The sequence below is a fragment of the Manis pentadactyla genome, chromosome 4 (genome assembly GCF_030020395.1).
Source record: "Manis pentadactyla isolate mManPen7 chromosome 4, mManPen7.hap1, whole genome shotgun sequence".
In the NCBI taxonomy this organism is placed as follows: domain Eukaryota; kingdom Metazoa; phylum Chordata; class Mammalia; order Pholidota; family Manidae; genus Manis; species Manis pentadactyla.
The window spans coordinates 158,303,694-158,327,830 of NC_080022.1; the positions used below are offsets into that span (position 1 = coordinate 158,303,694).

The 24,137-nt window shown below is 42.5% G+C and overlaps 1 protein-coding gene across 7 annotated transcripts in view; it reads left to right on the forward strand.

The window, feature by feature from the left end:
- Nucleotides 1-22,417, forward strand: part of LOC118909390 (leucine-rich repeat-containing protein 37A3-like) — a 90,869-nt gene extending 68,452 nt beyond the window's left edge. For 2 of the 7 annotated variants that reach the window (XM_057501290.1, XM_057501284.1), the window contains exons 6-15: nucleotides 5-85; nucleotides 1,748-1,819; nucleotides 2,388-2,462; nucleotides 4,540-4,658; nucleotides 6,709-8,396; nucleotides 8,769-8,873; nucleotides 12,806-12,852; nucleotides 14,182-14,230; nucleotides 14,312-14,421; nucleotides 14,531-15,187. In XM_057501290.1, the coding sequence (XP_057357273.1) occupies nucleotides 5-85; nucleotides 1,748-1,819; nucleotides 2,388-2,462; nucleotides 4,540-4,658; nucleotides 6,709-8,396; nucleotides 8,769-8,873; nucleotides 12,806-12,852; nucleotides 14,182-14,230; nucleotides 14,312-14,421; nucleotides 14,531-14,660 (2,476 nt within the window). In that variant the 3' untranslated portion in view covers nucleotides 14,661-15,187. Of the gene's footprint in view, nucleotides 1-4; nucleotides 86-1,747; nucleotides 1,820-2,387; nucleotides 2,463-4,539; nucleotides 4,659-6,708; nucleotides 8,397-8,768; nucleotides 8,874-12,805; nucleotides 12,853-13,609; nucleotides 14,162-14,181; nucleotides 14,231-14,311; nucleotides 14,464-14,530; nucleotides 15,188-18,183 lie in introns of those variants that run through there. The other 5 variants (XM_057501286.1, XM_057501287.1, XM_057501288.1 and 2 more) reach the window with 5 other exon arrangements.
- Nucleotides 22,418-24,137: the final 1,720 nt, after the last annotated feature.

Below are 24,137 nucleotides of genomic sequence, written 5' to 3' on the forward strand. Positions count from 1 at the left end.
GTAGAAATCTTGGCTGCAATCTAATTGCAGAACTGAGCTTTGGAACATTTCAGGCCTGGCATGGAATGCAGTTCTTACACACAATGTAAGTTGAATAGACGATGAATATGTGTAAAAACATGATACAGTTACTAGTTAGCTGGGGGTAAGCTCACTATGAGCTCTGAAAAATTTGTAAGATCCATTTTTTTTTTCCAATGAGGAAACTAAGGTACAGAGGGGACAGGAGACATGTCTGAGTCATACATGGCAGGCTACACTTTCCTGATCTTTTGCACAGGCAACGACCACACTCCATCATGTAACACCCACGCCTGCAACATTAATGTTTTTCTTGAATAAATGCTCCCCACATTGCTGTAAGCCCACTGATTAAATATCCAGAGTTCTGAAAAAGCTGGTTTGACCATTTCTTGCTAGTTTTTGTTGTTCTTCCTTTATAGGATAAATTTTCACATGTCCTTACTCCATCATTTTCACTGATTCGCCTGCAACATGGTTTTAAATCTCTAAAGTCTTAATGACGACAGGCTAATTAGATATTTAAGCATGGGAGGTGATTAGGGAAAAGGAATAAAAAGAGAAAATGTAATTCTCGTAGAGGTTTCCCAGACGGGTAGATCAAGTTTGAAAAGCTATTTCTATATTTAGTGCTCTCAAAATTGAGGTTAAAGTAAAAGCTGTCTTAAACCCCTTTCCCCCCCACAAGTTAAACCCCGGCTTTGGAACGAGAACTGAGTTCAGATTTCAGTTCTGCTTTTTAGTACTAGCTTGATAATTCAGGACAAGTTATATAAACCCGCAGTTTCCTCACTTGTAAAATGGGGTAATAATAATAATAATATGTAGCACAGAGGGTTATTGTGAGGATTAAATGTGAAAAGCTGACTGCAGATGCCTGGCAGCCCAATAGATTTAGTTGTGATAATAATATTCTACAAAATGCACTAATGATTCTTGAGTAAAGTTAATTTACAAGAAGGTTTTTCCTTCCTGTTTTGTTTTTTTTTGCTCTGTTTTTTGTTTTAAAGAACTGAGAAGAAAATCTCAGCATTTTGGAATACAAATTTGCATCAAAAATGAATTTGTTCATTTTATTGATGCATAAGCAAAATGTTATTTATTTATTCAAAAAACATTTATTAAATACCTAGTAAACACCAGGCACCATGTCAGGCACAGGAGTGACACTGACAGTAAAGTGTGGTCCCTGCCCTCAAGGAGCTGACAATCCAGGAGACTGACAAGTGACCTGGTGATTGCGTGCAGTGTAGCCAAGGCTGTGACGGGAACAGGGGTTTTACCGCCTCCTCTCAGGTTTATCCCTGTCTCTTTGGATCCAATACCAAGGAATTGGTCCTGCTGTCACTGCATGGTTTAAACTGTGGAACTGTTTTAATTTCCAGAACTGAAAGAAAAGCATCTTGAATTATGGAGGACCTAGGAATACCATTTCCTTCAGAGCAAGGGGATTTCCTCCCAGCATAGTCACTTTGTGGGATTCTCAATCTGAAAAGTCTTTGCTTCCCACTTTTTCTGTGTTACTCCTCTTTCTCTTCTCCCCTTTATCACCCAGAGACCTAGGTAGGTAGTTCCCAAAGGAAGAATGCTTTATAGACTACTCTAAGTGTAATTTATAGGTAAAGACAGATAACGATTTTTCCTTTTAACCTTTAAGTCCCATGCAAAAAAAAAAATGAATGTTTCATGAAATGCATATAATTTTAATTCCATTGAATTTTTTCAGAAATCTCAGTCATAATCTTCTGACAACTGTTGAAGATTCTTATTTTTTCAAATTGACAGCATTAAAATATTTGTAAGTATTGCAACAATCTCATGGCTTATGAGATGATTTCTGCTCTTTTACTTTCATCAAAGTTTAGTATTTTGCATTTTCGCTAAGAAGGAATAATTTATATTTTAACTGGGTTATTGAAATAAGAGTTTTGGGCAAAGAAAGGATTAAGAAAGAATGTATATGTGCAAGACCGCTATCAGAGAAAGAGAGTGGTGCTGAAGAACGCACATAGATATGGGATGTGTAGATGCATGTAGAAATATAATTTATCCCAGAACGCAAGGAGGAATAAGGTGTATTTTTAAAAAGTAAATACTCTAGAGTGGTGGGTGCAGGTGAGAATGAGAAGCAGGGCGATGACAAAAAGATCGTAGTGTTCAGGGCTAAGGTCATTAATTTGATGATGCAAATAAATTTAAATTTCTTCAGTAATTTCTCTCTGGAATTATTATCTGTGGCAAGTGAACTCGAACTGGCTAGACAAAGAAGCCAAAACTGAAGTAATAATGTGTCATTAAGTATCTTTTTAAGTATAGAGCTTTTGTCTTTGGGTTCATATCATAAGTGTTTGTGCTTTTTCCTTCAGAGACATGGGAAAAACCCAAGTGACACTTAAAACAGTGGAGAGCATTGTCATGATGAGCCCCAAGGTAGAAAAACTGTAAGTTGATTTTTCTTATATTTATTTTCACTTAGTTGATTTTTTTAAGTTTCATTATTTTATTAAGTCGGGCTTATTGAAGTATGATTTTCATGTAATAAAATTCGCTTTCTAAGTGTACAGTTTGATGAATTTTGACAAATGTATAGTTATGTAACCACCACCATTTGAAATGCAGAACCCGTGTGACTCCAAAAAGGCCCCTCATGGCCGTTTGCAGGCAAACCCTTCCTCCCACCACCAGCCCGGGGCCACCACCAGTCTGATTTTCATCCCATCAGTCATTCCAGCAGTTTTTGCCTTTTCCAGAAGGTCTTATCAGTGAACTCACATTGCATGTAACCTTTTGTGTTTGGCTCTTTTTACTTAGCATAATCTTTTTGTGAGTCATCCATGTTGTTACAGCTGTCCCTCCCTTTTATCGCTGAGGAGAGTTCCATACCAGTCATTAATTAACGAACATTTGAGTTGTTTCTAGTTTTGGCTATAAAAAGCTATGAAAAACATTCATATGCAGGTCTTTGTGTGAACATGTTTTTGCTGCATCGTATGCTGGGTATGGTTTTCATTTGCATTTCTCTAATAGATCTCTAATCTCTGATGATGTTGCCTATACATGTGCAGACATCTTCTTTAATGACATGTCTGTTCAAATCTATTTTTTAATTGGATATTTATCTTACTGTTGAGTTTTAAGAGTGCTTTATATATTCTGGAAAAAGTCCTTCCTCTCAGATATGTGTTCAGCAAATATCCTCTCTCAGGTTATAACTTGTCTTCATTCTTTTAAAAGTATCTCTGAAGACCAGAAGTCTTTAATTTTTGAATTTTGATTAGCTCTAATTTAGTAGTTTTTCTTATAGGGTTTGTGCCTTTTTTGTGTCTTATCTAAGAAATCTTTGTCTGGGAACCCACTGCCAGATCCAAAGTCACAAAGATTTGTCTCCTATGTTTTCTTTTAATAAGTTGAATATTTGTAGGTTAATTAATTTAGGTCTATCTATGATCCATTTTTATTAGTTTGTTTTCACATACAATCTGAAGTAAGGGTCAAATTTCATTTTTTATCTTTGTAGTTTTAAAAATATGTTTCTGTAGGGCTTCCTGACAATTTATTACACAACTTACTGCACCTTAAATTGTGCCATCCCTCTCCAATGTGGCAAGCTAACAGAAATTTGGTATTATGCTAAGGCTAACTGATGGCCTTACACAAGATTACTATGGGAAAGGCCCCTGCATTTAGCAGTCTGCTCTCGCCATTTTTGTCAGGGCAGCTGAGAAATGACTGTCTTCCTCTCACCGTCGGATCTACTGGCCCCTGCTCTAGCCTCGTCTTCATCAATGTCCCACAGCGTCTGCCAGTCAGTCCCTCTCTTGTCAGCTACATGCCTTCCTCTCTGGGTATCCAAATCATTTCCCTATATACTTAAAATACTAAAAACACACTGAAGTGAAATTCCTATGCGTAATGTTATCTAATGAAGAGCTGATATTCAAATTTCCTCAGTTGTCTCAATTATATCATTTATTTTTATTTATTTATGTATTTTTTGAGAGGGTATCTCTCATATTTATTGATCAAATGGTTGTTAACAACAATAAAATTCTGTATAGGGGACTCAATGCACAATCATTAATCCACCCCAAGCCTAATTCTCATCAGTCTCCAATCTTCTAAAGCATAACAAACAAGTTCTTACATGGTGAACAAATTCTTACATAGTGAATAAGTTCTTACATGGTGAACAGTACAAGGGCAGTCATCACAGAAACTTTCGGTTTTGTTATATCATTTATTTTTAACAGATCAGTGTCACCCAGTTCTAATCCCTATCACCTTTATTCTAGGCCTACAGATACCCACTTCCATTCTTACCCTACTGTTAGGCATCTCTGTCCTCCTGTTTATTTAGAGTATTCAAGAATAGCAGTTGGCCAACTCATCCCTACCCAACTTCACAGGCCATATGTTCCAAGAACTCCTTTTGCACAGCCCTGTGGGTGGCCTGGGCCTGCCTCTTCTCCCCAGTAACTCCTTTACCACTGATTTAATTCTCTGTGTTTCATTTTATAGGATTTTACCTAGCCGTATGGCCTGCTGCCTCTGCCAATTTAAGAATAATATTGAGGTCTTCTGCAACACAGTCAAGCTGCATTGTGACAGTGAATGTCTGACAAGCACCACATATTGTGGTGAGTTACCATTACCCGATGATAAGTTTTATTTATGTTTTAACTGTTAATTTTCAAACTAATGGTATTAATTGCACTATTTTTATTAATTCAGTAAGAGTTCAACTCCCTGCATTTCTAACTACTCATTTGCTAAAAGTCAGATTCTCAGTTACATTATTAAGCTAACAGTGACAGCAATCCACATACTTAAAGGAACAAGAGAAAGGAATGGAAGGGGAAAGAATGAACATTAGTGGCCACATCCTGTGTACTGTGCTCTCTGCCTGGTGCTTAACCCCTGAATGAGAACTTACTCATACACGTATTACAGTTCACAAACTGATTTTATATGCATTAGGTCTCACGTGCCCTTTGTCTTGTAGGATAAGTATAGATACATATTTTCTTTATTTTGTTTTTGCAATTTTTATAGAAGAGTACAAGTGGTGCTATTTTATAAAAGTTTTCTTTGGAACCTGAGAGTTTCTGGTTCTATAGCAGAAGCTGCTGCTCAGCCCTCCTAATGGATGGGAAGGCTCTTCTGTTCTTAGACTGTCCAACTCTAAATTTGCTCTGAACTTAAGCCTTTCTATCCCCAAAGCACTCAGGTGCTTTTAAGTATTTTTCTGTATAGTAGGTTTTATTGGCACTAACCTGATAACTTCCAAAATGTGCTTTCATGCCCAGGTCGCTTGAATATGCAGATCATAAAATGATCCGGGGCACATCATAAATAATACTTTGCTTCTTGTATAAATACAATGTTGGTTATTTAAAAAAAATTTTTTTTGCCAGTTATATCACTCCCTTCTCCCACTAAAGATGGGCAAAACAGGCATTTTCATTCTACTTTTATAGGTGAGAAAAAATGGGATCCAAGTGTTATATATTGTAGCCTAGTGCTCAGGTCTGCTAGCCTCAGCTTGGGGCTCTCTGCAAGCCCATGCTCCTCCTTCCTCATGACCCTTACCTCCTCCTCTGACCCTCACCACCACCACCAAAAATACTTGTAATTCTTCTGGAAAATAAACCCAGCTGGCCAGTGAACTTTTGCCGCTGCCCTCGATCTTCAGGTAGTCAGAAGCTATGGATGGTTCCCCAAGTAAAGCTGGAAATACTAGAATTGAAATTAAATGAAAGCAAAGCAGGCATCTGAAAAAGTTTTGTTTTTTCCGTTTTGCATTTTAGGACCTCAGTATTATTCCATTGGTTTATTGAATATTCCACATTGACATAACAACCTGACAGCTCTCTTATCCCACACCCGAGATCCCTGCTCAAATTTAAGCAAAGAGCCAGGGTAGACATGGTGGTTTTTTGTTTTTTTCCCCTGCATAGAGCCTTCTCTTATGGGGGCTGGGATATATGGAAGCAGGGACCAAGCAAAGGAATAGGTGGGTAGGTGGAGAAGGGCATATGCAGAAGAGAACTTGTTTGCAGTGGGTGGTGGTGTGGTCATCTGTGATGGTATCAAGAACAGGAACACACTGCAGAGGTGGGGAGAGAAAGCTTCACACTCCCTTTGCATGTGAAGCACTACAGGATGGGGTATGTGAACGTGAGGAGTCCGTGTTAGATCTGCAGAGAATCTAGCTGAGGGGGAGTATTTGTCTTCTAGCCTCGGCTTCTCTTGAGCACAGACAATTATTCCTCAGGGACCAATGGAATAATCCTGCACGGTGTATTTTGCACTATGGAGTGTTCCTAGCAGGAAGCCGCGTCTTCAAAAGACATATTCCTCTCCTTTTGTTGTTGCCGACTAAAGGTTTAAGTTTGTGTTCATTTTTCTCCTAATCGAACCTCAAATGTTTGCTGATTCCCAATTTATTTGACTGGGATATATAGCTGTGGACTGACAAAAAGCTGTCTCATCAGTCTTTCATTATCAAAAGCAGTCTCTCCTTTTTTTTAAATTGAGGTATCATTGATATCTTCTGAAGGTTTCACATGAGCAACATTGTGGTTTCGACCTTCACCCATAATATCAAGTCCCTCCCCACACTCAACCCCATTTCAGTCACTGTCCATCAGTGTAGTAAGATGAAAAGCAATCTCTTCTTTTTGACAGATGATGAAACATCTATAGGGAACCCAGAAGGGTCGTTCATGAAGGCATTACTATCCCGGAAGAAGAGTAGCAGCCCTGAGCTGACTATCGAGCCAGAGAAGGTGGCCGCAGACAAAAATGCCATCAGTTTGTCAGCCTTCAAAAGTGAGCAAGGAGACTTTAGCAATGAAAGTGTTGTTAGTGCACTAAACTACATATTACCTTATTTCTCTGATGGATATCTGGAAGGTGCAGAATTAGCGTTATTACAATTCATTAAACTTCTTCTTTCAAACTTACAAGGGGAAGATGAGCCTGTGGGGCATTTGCAAAACAACGCAGAGAACACTTCTCTTCCACTTGGATCCAGCATTTCCGCTGACAAAAATAAATGGGGAAAAATCTCTGTTCCGGAAGATATCTTACATGCCACGCTTCTACATTCCAAACATCTGGGTCCCAACTTTCAACACCAAATCTCTGCCAAAAAATTGGAAACTGCCCAATCACAAGAAAACAGCCCACCAGAGATTCAGAGTGTAGGGAAGAGGCTGCGGAGCATGAAGGTGGCCATCAAGGGTCCAAAGGGCATACGGAAGAGGCAACTCACACAAATGAGGAAGGCAGGCATCAACAGGAAGCAGAGGGCCCAGCTCCTTGCGGAGAGCACGGCCGAAGACAAAGGGCTCACGATGCCATCCCCATGGGCGCTGGAGCAGCCTCACGTGGAGCAGCTCCCCAGGGAGACCGCAGGAAGCTCCTTCAACCCAGAGTCTTCATCCCGAAGGGAACAGGAGGCAGCTGTCCCTTCTGTCCAGTACTTGATGGGCAGCCCTTCTGCTTCCAGCACCCCAAAATCTCTACCTGAGATTACATCAAAATCAAAAGACCTAACTGGTAGTATTTTTGTTTCAGAAGCTGCAAGTGCTGGAATGAGAAATATGAAGGCTTCTGAACCAACCTCACATTTCAGAGAAAAGTACCTCTTTCCTGAAACGTGGTGGGATGTGGTTCACAAAATACTCCAGGCCAAAATGAGTAGACAGTTCAGCAATAAAGGTTCACACAATGGCCCGATGGTTGTGATCAAGCCTCCATTCGCTGCAATGAGCCGTATGAACTACCCTTCACAAGAGGCTTTGTCATCATCAGAACTGACTTCTCAGGAAAATCCTTTTCTGGAACCATTTTCTCTTTTGGATCAGGCTACAGAAAACCCTACTGTGCCAGAAGAACCTACCCCTGAAGTCACTGCCCGTAAGGGTTCTGCTGCAGATTCTGCGGTGACTGTAGACAACTTTATGCCAACTCCCAAACTCAGCAAGGAAACACAACAGGAACACGACAGTGTGGGCACTGACGTTCCCTCCACATCCCCGGCCTTCCCTTTCCCAGGGAGCTCATCTCCAGGTGACCACCCCGAAGCTCAGCTAAACGAGCAGCTGCGGTCCCTCATCACCAACAGTGATGTGAGAAGGCTCATTTCTCATGTTATCTGGACTTTGAAAACGGGCTGCTCGGAGACCCACCTGAAACCGGCCTGTGCCAGGCTCATCTCCCAAACCGGCCTCCTGATGAAGCTTCTCAGTGAGCAGCAAGAAGCAAAGGAGCCCAGGGCAGACTGGGATACAGACCAGTGGAGAACAGAAAACTACATCAATGAGAGTCCAGAAGCCCAGAGTGAACAGGAAGAGCAGGAGATCCATGAGGTGAGGATAACTCCCAAAACGTGGATCCCCAGCCTGTTAGTCAGTTTAGGATGTGCCATTGAAGCACCCCGGCAGGAAGACCGCGGCCACGGCCCCTAGTCTGTCTCTTGTCTTGGCCTTGGCCTTTGGGGAAGACAGGGATCTCCCACTGTGCTCATTCAGACAATGATGTCACAATGGCTGGGGTAGACGAGGAGGGGACCTAACACCCAAGATAAACCAAGAAAATGCTGATTTATCATTAGCATTATATTTGGTACGTTCTTCAAAAACATTTATGTTACCTGCCTGAAAGAATGAGATTTTACAATAGTTAGCTTTCATCCTTTCCACCTCTTTGTTTTTAAAAAGTCTGTTCCATTATATTTTCAGTTCACAAAAGAAGTTCTGGGGCATGACTATCACATCAAAGTCATCTTGGCATCATCAGTGGCAGGAGTAGTGATGGCATTGATTGCAGTTTTCTGTCTCATTGAGGTAAGGACGACAATTAGTTCAGGCTTCCAGAGGATAGTATGTCTTTAGATTCAGAATCCACAAACTGAAAATCAAAGCCTCTCTCCCACTTCTTACTACTTGATATTCCTTTTTAGTCACAAGGACTGAGATATGCTTTATTCTTTTCCTGCAAAGTATATGCCAGGGATTTTTAAAGGAACCCCCCTTGCAGGAGATCTCTGTGGAACTGATGCCAGATAACAAGCCATTAGACTGTTTTGAGAGGTTTAAGGAGGACAGAGTCGACTTGACAGTAAAATATCAACTCAAAACTATGTCAGTTTGACACCAGTCATTCCCGTCCTACCACTGATTTCTTTCCTTGTTGACTGGAATTATGAGGGATGTGTAATCTCCACCCTTGTGAGCAATCAGTCACCCTGGAAGAAAGGACACGGCTAAAAGATAAATGTGTGATCTTGTTGATTCATTAGATTTACTTAGCAACTTTCTTCCCCATCACGTAAGGCATTGGGGAAATAGGTTCAGTCAGATCACTGCAGCCAAAGCCCGTGTCAGGGTTTCTAAAGCACTTGGTATTAACCGTCCTTCTGGAGCTGGCTTCCCTGCCTGCCTTTTGTTCACTAACAGAATGGTTTGTTACTTTTCCCAACAGGCAGGGCTGACAACAACAGTGATTTAATTAGCTGGTAATCCTGACTCTACCCTACCAACCCAACCTCATTTTCTTTATTTACCTTTTCTAACTGTCATGGCAGCCCTCTTTCCAGCCAGAGTGGCTCCCCAGGATGCCCAGTCACATGCCCATTCCTACTTTTGTCTGTTCCTTTTCCCATTAAAATTCCCTTGTTGCACTCTGTAGAAGTCCCTTGAGTCTCTCAAAGCCAACTCAAGTTCATGTTTCTTCATGAACCCTTGCCTAAATACTCCAGTCCTCCTGGTCCTAGTCCTTCTGTGAGACTTATTACCATTTCTTAGAGGCCATGGTGAGGCATTCCTCTTCCCTGCAATGTTAATACAATAAGCAATTTTTTAAATGGCATCTCCCCAAGAGAGAAACACCAAGGTCAACACATGGTAGAGCAGAGCAAAGATATTTTTTTACAGGGTTATAATAAATTTTCTTTATTGAACAGAACACAAATGTTGAAATATTTCTTTTATAAATATGGAAACATTTAAGTGTACTAAATATTTTAAAGTGCACTTCTGTCTTTTGTACAATAATATAATCATTCAGTCTAGGGCAATAAAAAGCAAACAAGACCACAGCCTTGAGGGCAATAACTTCAGAGTAGAGATATTTAAGTACCAAATGGCTTCCTGGCCTATCCGTCTTGAGTAAAACCTGACTGGATGGATGAACTGCTAAAGAGAAACGTGTACCTGCAGGTCACTTGGTCAGGTCACCTTAGTGTGCCAGAGGCCTCGCCCTGGTGATGACCAGAAACCCCCTGATTGTCTAGATACAGCTAGTCTGTCTGTGGAACAGATATATTTCTCATTGTCAAGTCATACTCTGGCATTCTGACTTTTTATCAATGCTGTGATACTAATCAGTTGAGATTGCACTGAGAGAGTTCTCTCTCGGTGAGTCTCTGAGCCTAGGAGACTGGTAACTAGCATGGGGTCAGCTTGCCAAGGCCTCTGGGAAGGGAGTCATTGGCCATTGCCCTGGCAGTGACCACTGTACCTCCAGGTGGAAAAGACCTTTTGCTGTTTGGGAATTTATATAAGCTTCCATAGTGCTTTTAATGTCCATGTAGTTTAACCTTGCATTTATATATATGTAAATATGTATATGGTTTCATTATTTCTTCTCCTCACTTAGATGATAAGCTTTTTGAGGACAGAGACCGTGTAATGTTTTTCCTGTGGTAGACAATAATGGTGTTCAAGGGGGAAAGAGGAGGCAATGTCAGTTCCACAGTAAGGAACAATGCCACCTAACAATGATCTGAAGTAGCATACGGTGTCCAGCAATAGACTGACCCGTGTGTTCCTAGGACTTATGAAATGTCCCCTTTTAATATTCTCATTAGTGGAAGAAGATGAATAAATGGTAATAGAACAGCTCCGTAACTATATGGGGGGGAAATAACAGCAGATCGCTATTTATCACCTTAAATAAACATATTTCAGCAAAAAGAAAAGAAGAACCCATGAAAGTATTAGAAAAAAATAGAGGCAAAAAGTAATATTTTTATATCTTGTGGTGGGAAAGAGCTTTCTAAGCCTGATATGACAAGCAGATGCCTTTGATAGATTTGGTCACCTTGCCTTTGACACCATTAGTGAACTTAGTACTGATTTATGCCAAACTTCAGACTACATTTGCCATACATCTTCTGATTTAATCCCCACACTCCTGTGAGGATGATATTACCGTCTCTCTTTTACAGATGAGGGAGATCAACTTAAGGCCCCAAACAAAGGTAGAACCCAGTGGTGCTCAACTGCAAAGTCTGTGCTCCTTCATCCATGGTTGTTTTTCCTCCTTGAAGATAAAAACCCTGAGAAATATTTGAAACACTGAAATTCAATGAAAGCCACTGAAAGGATTAGTATATTTAATGTAAAAGTTTTCTAAATCTGGAGTAAGACAAACGATCCAGAGGAGAGAAGTACACTGGCAAGAGCAGGAGGCATGCCGGCCCCACCCCCAGTCCCTCCGCAGGGCCCGGCGGGTGTGGGTTTGCAGGAAGGCCTCTGCCACCTGATGGTATAAAAATAGTGTCTGATATTTTCTTCTGGTTAACATGTGTTGTTGCATTTTTTAATCCATCTAGAATTTGTTTTATTTGCTGTTTACTGTGTTTGAGGCAGAGAATCTTAACCTTTTCTCCCACATGAAGATCCAACTGTTTTAAAATCCTGTACTGAGTGGTTCATTCTTTCTTCACTGATCAAAAATACTATCTGTGTCTGGACTCTATTGTGTTGATCCAGTTACCTTTTCTTGTCCTAGAAACACACTATTTAATTCCAGGTGCTTAATAACTTATTTTGATATCTGATGGAGTGAGCTCCTGCCCTTTGATCTTCTTCATACATTTCATAGCTTTTCCTTCATATTTTCTAATATTTTCCAGCAAAATATTAGCTGGCTAGATTTTTAATTTAGAAATTATCATGGGATTTGAATAAGATTGCTTTATATTAGTAGGTAAATTTGAGGAGAACTTTTACCTTTGCAACAATTTAGGAATATGGTATCTCAGGGTCATGTATTCATATCTTCTTAAAGTCCTTCAGAGGAGTTTTAATGTTTTCATCACATAGGTCTTAAACGTTTTTTGTTAAGTTTACCCTGAGGTACTTTATGCATTTTTGCTGATGTAAATGGGATCTTTCTTTCATTTTAAAATTAGTTACCCATGGTATATAGGAATGCTTTTGAGATTTGTATATTGATCTCTTGATTTTGTATCTTAGAGAATTCTCATATTATTTCCAATAAAATTTTAGTTGATCCTCTTGGGCTTTTTAGGTTGTTCATCACTTCAAATGCAAATATGTTTGTCTCTTCCCTTACAATGCTTCGTTTTTCTTATCACATTGATTAGGACCTCCTCAACAATAATGGATAGTAGCAGTAATAATAGGCGCCCTACTCTTGTTCTTTTTTTTTTCTACTCTTGTTCTTGACTTTAAAACAATGATGCTGTTAGGATCCTCGCAGATAATTTCTTTTCCTATTTCCAAGAGTTTTTATTAGGGATTATCTGTTGAAAGTTATCTAAAACAACCAGTGAAATATATTGCAAGCTACCTACATGATCTCAAGTTATGTACTTTGGGAGAGTCCAAGGACTGTTAAATAGAATTCCTGTCCTCCAAAAGGTTATCATCCCACTGGTAGATGAGATTTGAAATAAAAAGATGAGTAAAGATTTGGAAATAGTGCCCATCATGATGGATAATCATGATCATGTTTTCTTTCAAAACAGATGTGCTCCCGTAGAAGGGCAGCGTTGGATGAAGAAGGAAGCTCAAGGTAAATACTGATCTGGCCATTCCAAAGTAGAATTTTAGAACTAGAGGAAAGCTTAGAACTCATCTATTTCAATCACATCATTTTACGGTGAGGAAACCATCAAAGGCAGGAAGAGTACTTACCCTAATGCCTCTCAGAAGCAGCTCCCCAGCCAAAACTGAGTTAGAATGCGACTGGCACAGATGCATCTGCTGTCACTAGGCCTGGAAGGAAAGTGACTGGAGGGGAAAGGTTTTGGTTGTACCTCTTCCTGCTGGGGGTGGACATGAGGCCTGGCCAGAGGACTGCCCAGAGGCTCTGGGGAAAGGGCAGAGAAGGCCACATGGTCCTGGATGCTAGTCTCCTTCAAAGCTGATGGAAGGTCGAATATGTGAGCCCTTCCTGTCAGTCATCCCTTCTCATCCTACTGGCTTATGGGCCCCCAGTCTCTATTGCCTTTAACCAAACCTCACAGAATTTTAACTGGGAGAGACCTCAGACAGGAGTTTATCTCTACTTCTTACAATAAAGAAATGGAGAAGGAGAAAAGGAAACGATCTTGCCCCATGGTCATACTGAGAGTGAGTAGCAGAAAGACGATGGTTCCTTCCCACTGGGGACTTCTCCACTGATCATTGTGCTTGGGCTGTGAGCTCCATTTTATGTCATGACCCACTACACGTACCATATAGGCATAAGTGGTTTCTAAAACAAGCTTATTATGCACTCTGACTTTTTTCTATTCCATTTGTATTGAAAAGAATATTTTGTGATTCAGTGCTGGTCATGACCTTTAAGCTGATTTCATGACCCATTCACTCATCGGTGAGAGTCTGACATATGAAAGTTAGTGAGCTAGTTGGACTCAGCAATAACTTGGTGTGATTCAACTTATAGGATAAAGCAGCTAGGAAAATAGAAGCACCTTCTCCCCCACCCACCAGCAAGTGACACATGTCATGTGAGACTGAGTCCAAAGGATACTGGTGTAAAATGCCTCTGGAGAGAGTGAAACGCTTCTGCCCGGTGTGCTTGAGCAGTTCGCTTACTGCACAAGGGCACTTGGCCAGTGGCCAAGAAGGTGAGTGGGGCTGAAATCCTGCCTACACTCCATGCCAAGCCACATACAAAGGTCTCCCCAGAGACACTGTGGGGCTATAATGGGCAGATACAGAGAAGTTCTGAAGCTCAGGATGCACGGAATGATTTTCAGGATCCCAGGTCTGTAGAGATTTTGCTTGTGATGATGGACTGAGCTACCCAGTTAGTCTTAATAAGACAGAGATACACATTGTGAGAGACGTAAAAAATAGCATGAATCACTAATTATTGTGTGTGTTTTCCTCCAAGGGGCTTCTTTCTACTTCTGGATAAACCCTCAGAAGAGGGTGCGAATCAGGTAAATTTGAGGAGAATCAAGTACTGTGGCTGGAGAAAGCAGGGGAAGTATAGAATTAATATCTCCTTTCTGTTTTTTTAGGAGGGATTTTTCTGGAGAAGGCAGTCACTTTGGCTCAGGGATAAGTACAGAAGCCTCAGTGCCTCACGTGATAAAATCCTGGCGCAGATGCTACGTGAGAAGGATGGAGGGTAAAAGATTAGGAACAATTTAAAATTCTTATCTAAAATGAGGTAATAACAAAAAGTTTTATTATTCCTTTTAAGAGTAAAAGATTTGGCATTATTCTCCTTGTCCCAGAGAGCTCAGTGAAGTCCTAATAGAGAAGGATGTGACTTCAGGGTCTGCTGCCGAAGGGAGGAGAGTGAAGCCCAAGATACCACCACAGAGAGAGCCCCAGCCTGCCCCGCGCCACCTGCAACGTTTCTAATATTGGCTTCTCAATAAAATACGTTACTTTCTCTCATTGAAGTGCATGAACTCATAACCAATCCTAGCCATCTGGTAAGGAATTAAAGTATAAATTGTTAAATACTTACATGCAAATAACAAGTGCCATAGGCACGAAAAGCAGGGCTGAGGCCAGAATCCCTCGCGGCAGCCATTCCTTCCACAGAGGTAATGCAGGCAAAGGACAAATGAGGTTTCCCTCCCTCATTTCCCCAATATCGTCAGTCCCTGGGAACTGGGAAGCATATCATCCTCAAGGAGTGTAGATTATTAAATCATATAACAGTTTATTCTGGGGCTCTCTGTCCCCTGGTTCATCAAGTACCAGTTCTTTACAACCTCCTGCCCTCCTGCCAGAGGATCACCCACTTCTGGACCCTCACAGGGTCCTTGCTGTTGCCAGGAGACTGGGATCTCTGAGCCTGGCACCACTGCGGGGCCAAGGCCTGTTTTCTCAGGCTTTCACACGTGTGCAGTGCAGGGGCCCTAGCTCGGTAGTAGGGGGTTCTTCACCCTCATCAGCCAGTGGAAGATTCACATTGGGTTTTTTTTTTCTTTTAAAAAATCGAAGCCCTTGAATAGCTAGCTGGCACGGAGGTGTTGGAGGGATAGGGTAAAGGCAGTAATTGCCCAAGACTGCCCTGAGCAGGCCTTCTTTCAGAAAATGTCCAGTCACCTGTACTGCCCTGGACTCTCCTGACCCCACTGAGGGTCAGGTGCATGCTGCTCGGCTCCGTCCAGCTCAGCCCAGCTACCTACTTCCTGCCTTATCCAATACAGATCCCCCGCCGCATGATTCCAAGTGATAATAATACAGTGTAATCTGTAAAAGATGCAAACGTTCCTCCACTCTTTCTGCAAAGACATTCATTAATAAATTATTTTTAGTTAAGTCAGTAAGTTAAATAAATTAGTAAAAGAAACTCTGAGTGAACAAGCTTTGATAATCTACCTAAATGACCACAAATAAATGCTGGTGGTTTACTAACGACGACAGAGAAAGTGGTGCCAACCATGGGACCACAGCCCAGAGCTCCCAGCATCGCAGTGCTAGGGAGAAACAGCCCAGCATGTTTGCTGGTGAGGCGGCGTTCCAAGCAAAGTGAGCAGCCTGTCGTTCCTCATCTGGTTTATTCGTTTGCTGATGCTGGGCGAGGGACCCCTGCTCCCTTGGTGCCTGACCAAGCTACCTCCCAAGCTTCTTACTGAGTGACAGGTGTTTTCCTCTGTGTGGTGACTTCAGTGAGCCAACAAATATTTACTGTGCTTCAAGCAGAAAACTAAATAGCAGTAATAATAGGAAGCAGCAACTAACATTTACTATTTGCTTCCCCAGCTTAGGCATTTTACAGTTTCACTTAGCCCAACAATCCATTGAAGCATATGTTGTTATCCTCATTTGACACATAAGGAAACAGGACTTAAAGAATGTAGGTAACCTGCTCAAGTGCACCAGGTCACCATCCAAAACTGCAAATTTAGGCTTAAACTCAGCACTGTTAGACTCCAAAGCCTGCTGACCATTACACTGCCCCATTGGAGGGCATAGGGATTCAGAGAATTATAAGCCACGGTCGTCCTCAAAGAGTCAAAACAATATGAATAAAGCATGATGGCAGCTACTGCTGACGGAGCCCCTTCTGTGGGCCAGGTATTGTCCCAGGCACTTTGGTTACACTGTTAGGTCACAAGGGCAGAAACTCCCCAGGCTGGCTCAGACTCTGTATGAGTACGGGGTTGATCCTAATAAGACAGGTGGACACAAAGATAGGGAGCTGAAGAAAACCAAGAACAGAAAGTCTTGTACCGCTGGGCTTCCCAACGTGTGGGCCGGGATTGCTGGCAGCTCCAGGTTCCTATTCTGGGACAGTTGCCTTATTTCATAGTGGGTACATAAAGTGAGGATTAGATAATATCTTTTTTATATAACACTACCTCAAATTTGCACAATTCTTATTAGCAAATAAGAACTACAAAGCGAGAACTACTGATGTTTTAGGCAGAGAAGAGACAAGATCCAGCTTGAGTTGTAGGAGGAGTAATTTGATGGTGGCCTAGAAGTACAGAGGCCACTTGGGGGTTAGATAAGTAGGAACTAGGAGAAAATGGGGCACCAGATAGGAGGTTTTGATGCAGGTGAAGAACTTGGGACAGTGGATCTACTTGAGTGAGAACTGGAAGGACAAGAGCTTATGTTCAGAGAGTGAAAGACTGAACATTCTAGATGATGATAAGGTTCATGCATCACCTAGGAATGGGGATCAGTGAGGTGTCGGGAATCTAGGAGGTGAAGCCAGTTGGACAGTCCTGGAGATTCATTTCCTTTCCCCTTTCAGAAGCTCAGCAGAGAACTAGTTCAGCAGGTACCAACCACCTCAGTGGAAAAATAGACTTGAGATCATTTCTTTCTTCATTGCAGTTTCCACTGTTAGTGGCATAGATGTTCCTGCCTTGCCATCATATAAGCGTGATACATTCCAGGCAGGCTCCCTCCCTACAGGGCCCCTAGCCAATGGGCACCTGGGCCAGCTAAGTCTGGCCCAATCCCCTGTTACCATTCTCTTTGTAAGTTTCCCTGAGAAACAGTAAAACCCTACTTTATATTTGCACATTTCGTACTGCTGTCCTCTTCACATAACAAGGGTCAAGGAATTTTGTGCCCAGGAATACCTATGGGTTGTTGACATGGCAAATATATTATGGTAGAGAAGAGCTAGAGCTTAGAACCAAAGTCTCCAACCATTCAAGGGCGTCGTTCATTAATCTATCAGCTCAGAGAGTCTCACATCTGCCTGGTTCAACCCCTGCATCAGACGGTGTATTAATTATCTGGTGTATGCAACCAAATAATGGCTTGCACCAAAATAATGGCTTGACACAACAGTAAACATTGCTCACAATTTCTGTGAGCCAAGAATTCAGGAGTAGTTTGGGCAGTTCTGGCTCTGGGTCTTTCATGAGGGTCTCAAGATCTCTGCCAGGGCTGCAGATCTGAAGGCTTGACAGGCTGCAGGTGCACTTCCGAGGTGGTTTGCTGCTCTCTTACATGGATCCCACAGTGGTGCCGGATGCTGGAGGGAGCCTCAGGCCTCCCCATACGGGCCTGTTCCCGTGCTCCATGATTGAATGTCCCCACAGCATGATGACTGGCCTCCTCCAGAGTGAGCAATCCAGAGAGGGAGACAGATGGAAATTATCCTGTTTATGACCTAGTCTCAGAAAGCACATAGCATCACTTCTGTCACCTAGCATGAATGGTTAGAAGTCAGTCAGTAAATCCAGCTCACATTCAAACCTTTTGAAGAAAGAAGAATCAAAGAATTTGCAGACATATTTTACAGCTACCATAGATGGGGGAACAGAAACCACTGTAGATATTTCAAGCAAAAAAAAAAAAAAGACTTGATACAAGAAATTGTTGCTCATTATTGGAGGGGCTAGTGGTGGTAAAAGTTAAGGGCAGGAGTACTGCACCCACTAGCTTTCAGTTTACTTTGCTGTAGCTGCTTCCACAGATTCACAGTTGCTGCTGCCACTCAGAACCCAGGAAACTTCTGGAAACTACTGGTGAGGTCATTGCTGCCCCATAGCCACAAGGCTGGTGACTGGCAGGGGAGTATGGAGGCCAACATACAGCCTGTATATCTGCCGCCGCAGAGGAGGAAAGAATGGTTTCCACCTCCTTTCTACCCTCCAGATTTCACACAAGTACATTTTATTGGCAGAACCCTGCTGTCAAGGGAATCTGTGAAATGTGGTTCCTGGGCTTCCAGCACCTGCAGAGAAGGGGCAGAAATTGGTGTCAAGAGCCAACCAGTGCTATTCAGCATCCTCCATATTACAAGTATGGTGAGAAGACCCCACCTGTACTCACAGGGATCCTAGCATCCTAGTTTTTTTGTAGGCTTGTGGGTGCTCAAGTCTCTGTAAAAGAGCTAGCTAAGTCAGAAACCTGAAAGGTGTCCTTCTAGCTGGAAAGCAGATGGGGTGCTGGATGCTGGTGACATCCACTTATCCCCAGAGGTGACTGGAGAAACACTTGGAGGTTGTGAAAAACTTTTTCCAGGAGTTGTCCTGAAAAACAAAGCCCTCAGGACACTGCCTGGTACCCGTGACCATTCAGTAATGTGTGCTGTTATCATTGCCTTGGAAGATGTCTATTTCTCAGACATTTAGAGAACACCTACTGTGTGCCGGCCTGTTAGGGATTCAAAGAGGATTATCTGACCTCAGAGCACATAGTGAATAAATGCTAAGCATATAACTGTTGAAACTGATTGAATTTGCTGAATTAAGGAGCCTATAGAATAGGGGGTGGAAATCAGTTAAACTTAAAAATTCTAATCCAGTGCGATGAGCAGCCATGGGGCTATGAATACAATTCTGTGGGGGCAGCACAGGAAAGGAGCTGTGATCTCCGCTGGGCCCTTCCACCAGGATGTCTCCTCAGAGGAGGCCTGGAGGTAGATTGGTGGTGGGGGTGCTTATGAGCCTTGGCTTTATAAAATTTAAAGTCAATAAATGTATTAATTTATTAAGCTGGCTTACAGGTAAGCCTTGCAATCCTTAATGAACCGTACGTTATAGTTCCGTTTATATCTGAACTTATCTGAACCAGTTTTATTTTTTCAGCATGTTCTGCCTCAGGGAATAATGAGCCCCTAAGTACCACCCACTCACTATATATTACAGTCTCAGTTGTCTGAAAATTATTTCTTTCAAGCTTTGAGGACTTTGCCATATTTAGTTCTCATGTTCTGGGATATATCAGAGCTACAAATATTTAACTCTTCATCTGCACCTCTGCAAGTCAGGCTATAGATTTGAACAAGCATCTGGAATTGGTTACTGGGGAAATGTTTTTTGGGAATTCTTTGAAGAAAGTATGTGGATTTAGGGGTTTCTTCACAGTGTGCCTGTTCTGCCCCACCTCCATCCCCCCACTGCTCCATACACTTAGACACTTCTTACTGTCCCCTCTGCCCTGTGTTTGTACAGGGGGAGAAGTGCCACCCAGACTGGAGGAGAACCTGTGTAGGATCTGCATGGACTCACCCATTGACTGTGTTCTGCTGGAGTGTGGCCACATGGTAACCTGTACCAAGTGTGGCAAGCGCATGAATGAATGTCCCATCTGCCGGCAGTACGTGATTCGAGGTGTGCACGTCTTCTGATCCTGAGGGCTTGGACCGGCTCCTTCAGTGCCTTACAGAGACATAGCTTGAGGTGTCTGGGCTCAGGATTGGCCCACTGCAAAGAGGGTAGGCTGACAAGAAAATCTGAAGTGTTCCCCAGACCAGGGCAAGCAAAAATGCTGTGTCACTTCTGTGCATGCCAGTCTTGTCATGTGGGTGCACCTTTTGGCTGGCAGAGCCTGAGGCCAATGGGAACAGGTATAGATCCCATGGGCAAGTCCATGGTTCAGTGATCTTGATGTGATGATGGTAGTAGATGAAAAGAGGACTTCCGTAACTTAGACCAGATCTTCCTCTGAGAACCTAAACAGTTTTGCCCATCCTTCTCTATCCCACTGACACCAACTGAGCTGCTTGCCTCTATTTCGCCAATCAGACATCTGGTAGAATGACTCTCCTCTCTAGCACATTTGCTTTCATTTTGAATTCATTTCTCGTCTCTCTGGCCTTCTGTGCTTTAACCTACCTTTGCTAAAGTCTCTTACTACATTGCCTAAAATCCATTTGTTTCTTCAGACCAAAAAGATGTTAGTTTAGCAGATCAATGGTGATCCTCCTTAGGACAGAGTTTGGACCAGCAAACTGATTTTAGATGAGAAATGAAACACGAATGCTATTGAAATTTTTCAGTCATTAAGAGTTGCTTTGTTAAGGGTTGGGACTGGAAGCTCTGTCCCCTGCCATGATCTTGGGAGCCAGCAAAGCATCTGGCTTCTAACCTGCTGGGAAATTTGTCTCTCTATGCAAGAGATGGCACATAGTTCACCTCTGCTTTTCTTGGGGCCTGACTTTTACACCATCCTTAATTTTAGTTTGAGCAAAGGGAAAATGTTGGGTGGAAACAATGAGTTTTTTGCCTAACTTTGACTTCTCCAGCGGACAGGAGTCTTAAAACACCTTCCCTTGAATATAAGTCCCTCTTTCCTATGGAGGTTCTAAACATGGCCTCACTGAAGCATGGAGACTTAGGCAAAGAGCCTTTATCTTCTCCAGCTAAACTTCTCGTGAAATTCCTGGAGACAGCATGTAAGGCAGAGCACCTAGGAGTTATCAGAAGGGACTAAACGAGGCTGGATTCAGCTCTTGGGCAGACAGCTGGAAGTCTCACTTCCCCAGGTGGGTGAGGACTCTGTCTCTCTCCCATTTCAGTTCTCAGCCTACTGAGTTGGGTGCAGGTTAGGAAGCAGCATTCTCTAGTCCCTATAGGAAGGACCATGCGATGAGTAGGTGATGCTTTTGAGTCCTCTTAGGACCTTTATATCACTAACGAGCCAAAGGACTTAAAGTTTGCTGGAGAAGTTTAGCCAAGCACAAGCACAGGCTGTTAAAGAGCTGTGTGCTACCATTAACCACTGGATGAACTATGCAAACCCTAAACACCTGAGGGCCTTGGCAGATGCCCCCATGATGCAGCCAAGGTCTTTCAGTCTAGACGAACCAATCATGACATTGGAAAGCAGCAGGAAACCTGTAAGGGGACTTGTTTACCAGTGCAGACATACTGAGGTTTTCCTGCCATCTTCAACCACTAATCCCCTCTGGAAGAATGAAATAATTTCATAACGTAGTTGTCATCTAAATATTGGGGAACTTATCTCAACATTTTACCAAGTCCTGGATGATTTGATCTGGGCTACAGCCTTTGTAGGCATCTGGGGGAAATCAAGCGATCTCTCTGTGAAGGTATCATCTCACCTTTCTGCTGGATGGTAAATCCTATAGTTTACAATGCCTACCAGTTTAGCAAAAGATTTAGCTGCTACTCAGTTGTATTGTGAAACAGGTTTACATATGTGCAGCTCAGTTAAGATATAGCAATAACTGTGGGGCAGAAGTTGGCTCTCTCCCTACTTAAAATTCTCTGCTGAGACCTTACCTCTCCCTACCTCTCAATTTCCCTCTAAGACATGAATTAAAAATAATATCCTGATGCTTGGTTAGTGACCTCAGTAAGAATTAGAACTGATGTTACTGTGGAGAAAGAAGTTGCCTTTAATTCTTCTAACTTCTTCTTTTGGTGAAGGTTTCCCTTAGGAAAAATGGTGTTAAATAACCCTGGTTTTTGTTTGGTGGGGGGAGGGGGTGGTGGACAGGTACCTTATTATTATACCAAATAAAAGAATTCTAAGATCCCATTTCAGTGACTGTCTCACCTAGGTAGAAAACATGATTTTTATCCTTGAATGCTCCCTCCTGCCTCTCATAGTTCCTTGGTCTTAATTATCATGGAAACATCTAATTCACAATGATTCTGTGGCTTTGCTGTGATTGTTCTGAAATTTCACTTGAGACTTGTTTTAAAAGACTTGGATAGCTGACTGGTTCATAATATGTTGAAATGGTTGGATCCAAACTGGTAAGAAGGATGTGTACAGGAATTAGTGCTCAATATATATTGTGTACATTTGTTGATCTTTTGCATGTAAAAGTGGCTTATATTAAAATTCTCTCAGACTTAACTTGGGTGTTAAAGCAAACCCCAAGGTGTATTTTTTGTTACAGAGCTCTGCTTTATAATTTTGTAATAAAGTTTCAATATAGATGCCTGTCTGATCTGGTGTGAGGATGCCAAATGAGGTCCGATAGCCTAAGGCTGACAAGAGTTGATAAATCCCAGGCCCATCCCAGGCTGTGTGCACATGGGCGTGCTCTTGGGAGATTGCCTTGGGGATGCTTGGGCCATGTGGCCTTGGTCAAGAAGTCCCTCTTCAATAGATGAAGAAACTGAAGCTTGATGGTGGTGTGACTCGTCTAAGATCTCACAACGCATATGTGGGAGAGGCCATGGGCCGGCCTAGAAGCTGGGTAGGAAAAGGACCAATCCTAAAACCAAATGGGAAGCACCAAGTGAGGTCAAACATTGACAGTGATTTGGTAGAGATGGGCCTTAAGTATGTGGGTAGAAAGGAATCTGAGGGACAGCTGGTGTGGACAGTTAAGTCTTCAGGTAACCCTCGGAGATGGATCGTAGTTTCTGGATACAGCTATATAGTAGTTGGAGTGTGGTTCAGAGGCTGGCCCAGCCTCATGGGCAGTCTAGACTGTTGTCTGCCACCTGTACACCTCCCTGACCAGGTGCCTAGGTGAGGGGACTCCTGACGAGTACAGACTTTGGGTGAGCTAGATTGTATGTAGATCTTCCATGTGACCAAGGAGAGGAAGGAATATGGCCCAAAGGGCACAAAGGCTGGAGGCTGAGCCACAGCGCTTTGTCCTCACTGGTCTGGGTGGCTGTCCTGTTGAGCACACAGGATGGCCGCTTGTCTGCTGCCAACCAGTGGCTTGTAAACAAAGGCTCAATGGGGGCAAACCTCCAGTATTCTGGGCAGGTGTAAGATGCTGCTGCTTAGGATCTGTGGAAATACACAAAAAGATGTAAAACTTTATATACAGTATAATCTCAGCACTAAGGAAAAAGGTGTCAGACTGAGAAATAGACAAAACACCTTTAACAGTGAATTGAAGATAGTAGCCAGCAAGGCAGGGAAGGGCCAAAGGGCTGAGCTCATTACTGATGATCCCCTGCAGCTGGCAGGCCCCTTCGCTGTGAGGGTGCACCTCAGGGTAAGTGACCAGTAAGGGCAGGTGGGGCTGGGTCTAGGTCAGCCGAGCCAGAAGGCAGCGCCAGTGTTATTTGGCAGAAACCTGAGGGGAGAGCCTTGCTCTGCTGCCTGTCCAGTGGCTTGAGTTGAGGAGGCTGGAGAGGGGGATGGAAATTTATGTGGTCAGTGATCAGAGGAGGAGCATTTTTACTCCAGAGATTAGAATAAAAAGAATGTTTTACTCTCAATGCTGAAGCCAGGCAGAATGGTGCCTGTTAAAAAACACTAAAAGTACCATTTCAAACAATAAGGCTTCTCTCTCACTTACCAACTTAACATTTCCCTGTATGGCCCCGGAAGATGACTGGTTAGCCAGAGACGGGTAAGATTCCTCAAGGGAGGAACAACCTAAGACAGGCACAGTCGCAGGGGGGTCATCAGGTGAGAAATTGGGGATCAACAGAGGTGAGGCTTAGAACCTCACCCCCCCTGTTCTGAGAGAAATCTTCTGCATATGTGGATGTTTTATTGCCCTTGTCTAGCTTGGATTAACACATAGTCTACAGGCACACACCTGATCATCTACATTTGCTCTCTTACAACACTAAACTATGTTTTCTACCTTTATGTTGTATCTACCTACCACTTCAGCATCTTATTAAAAATAATAAAGAGAGAAATGTGGTATCCACATATAAATCAAGTATAAAAATCAAATGT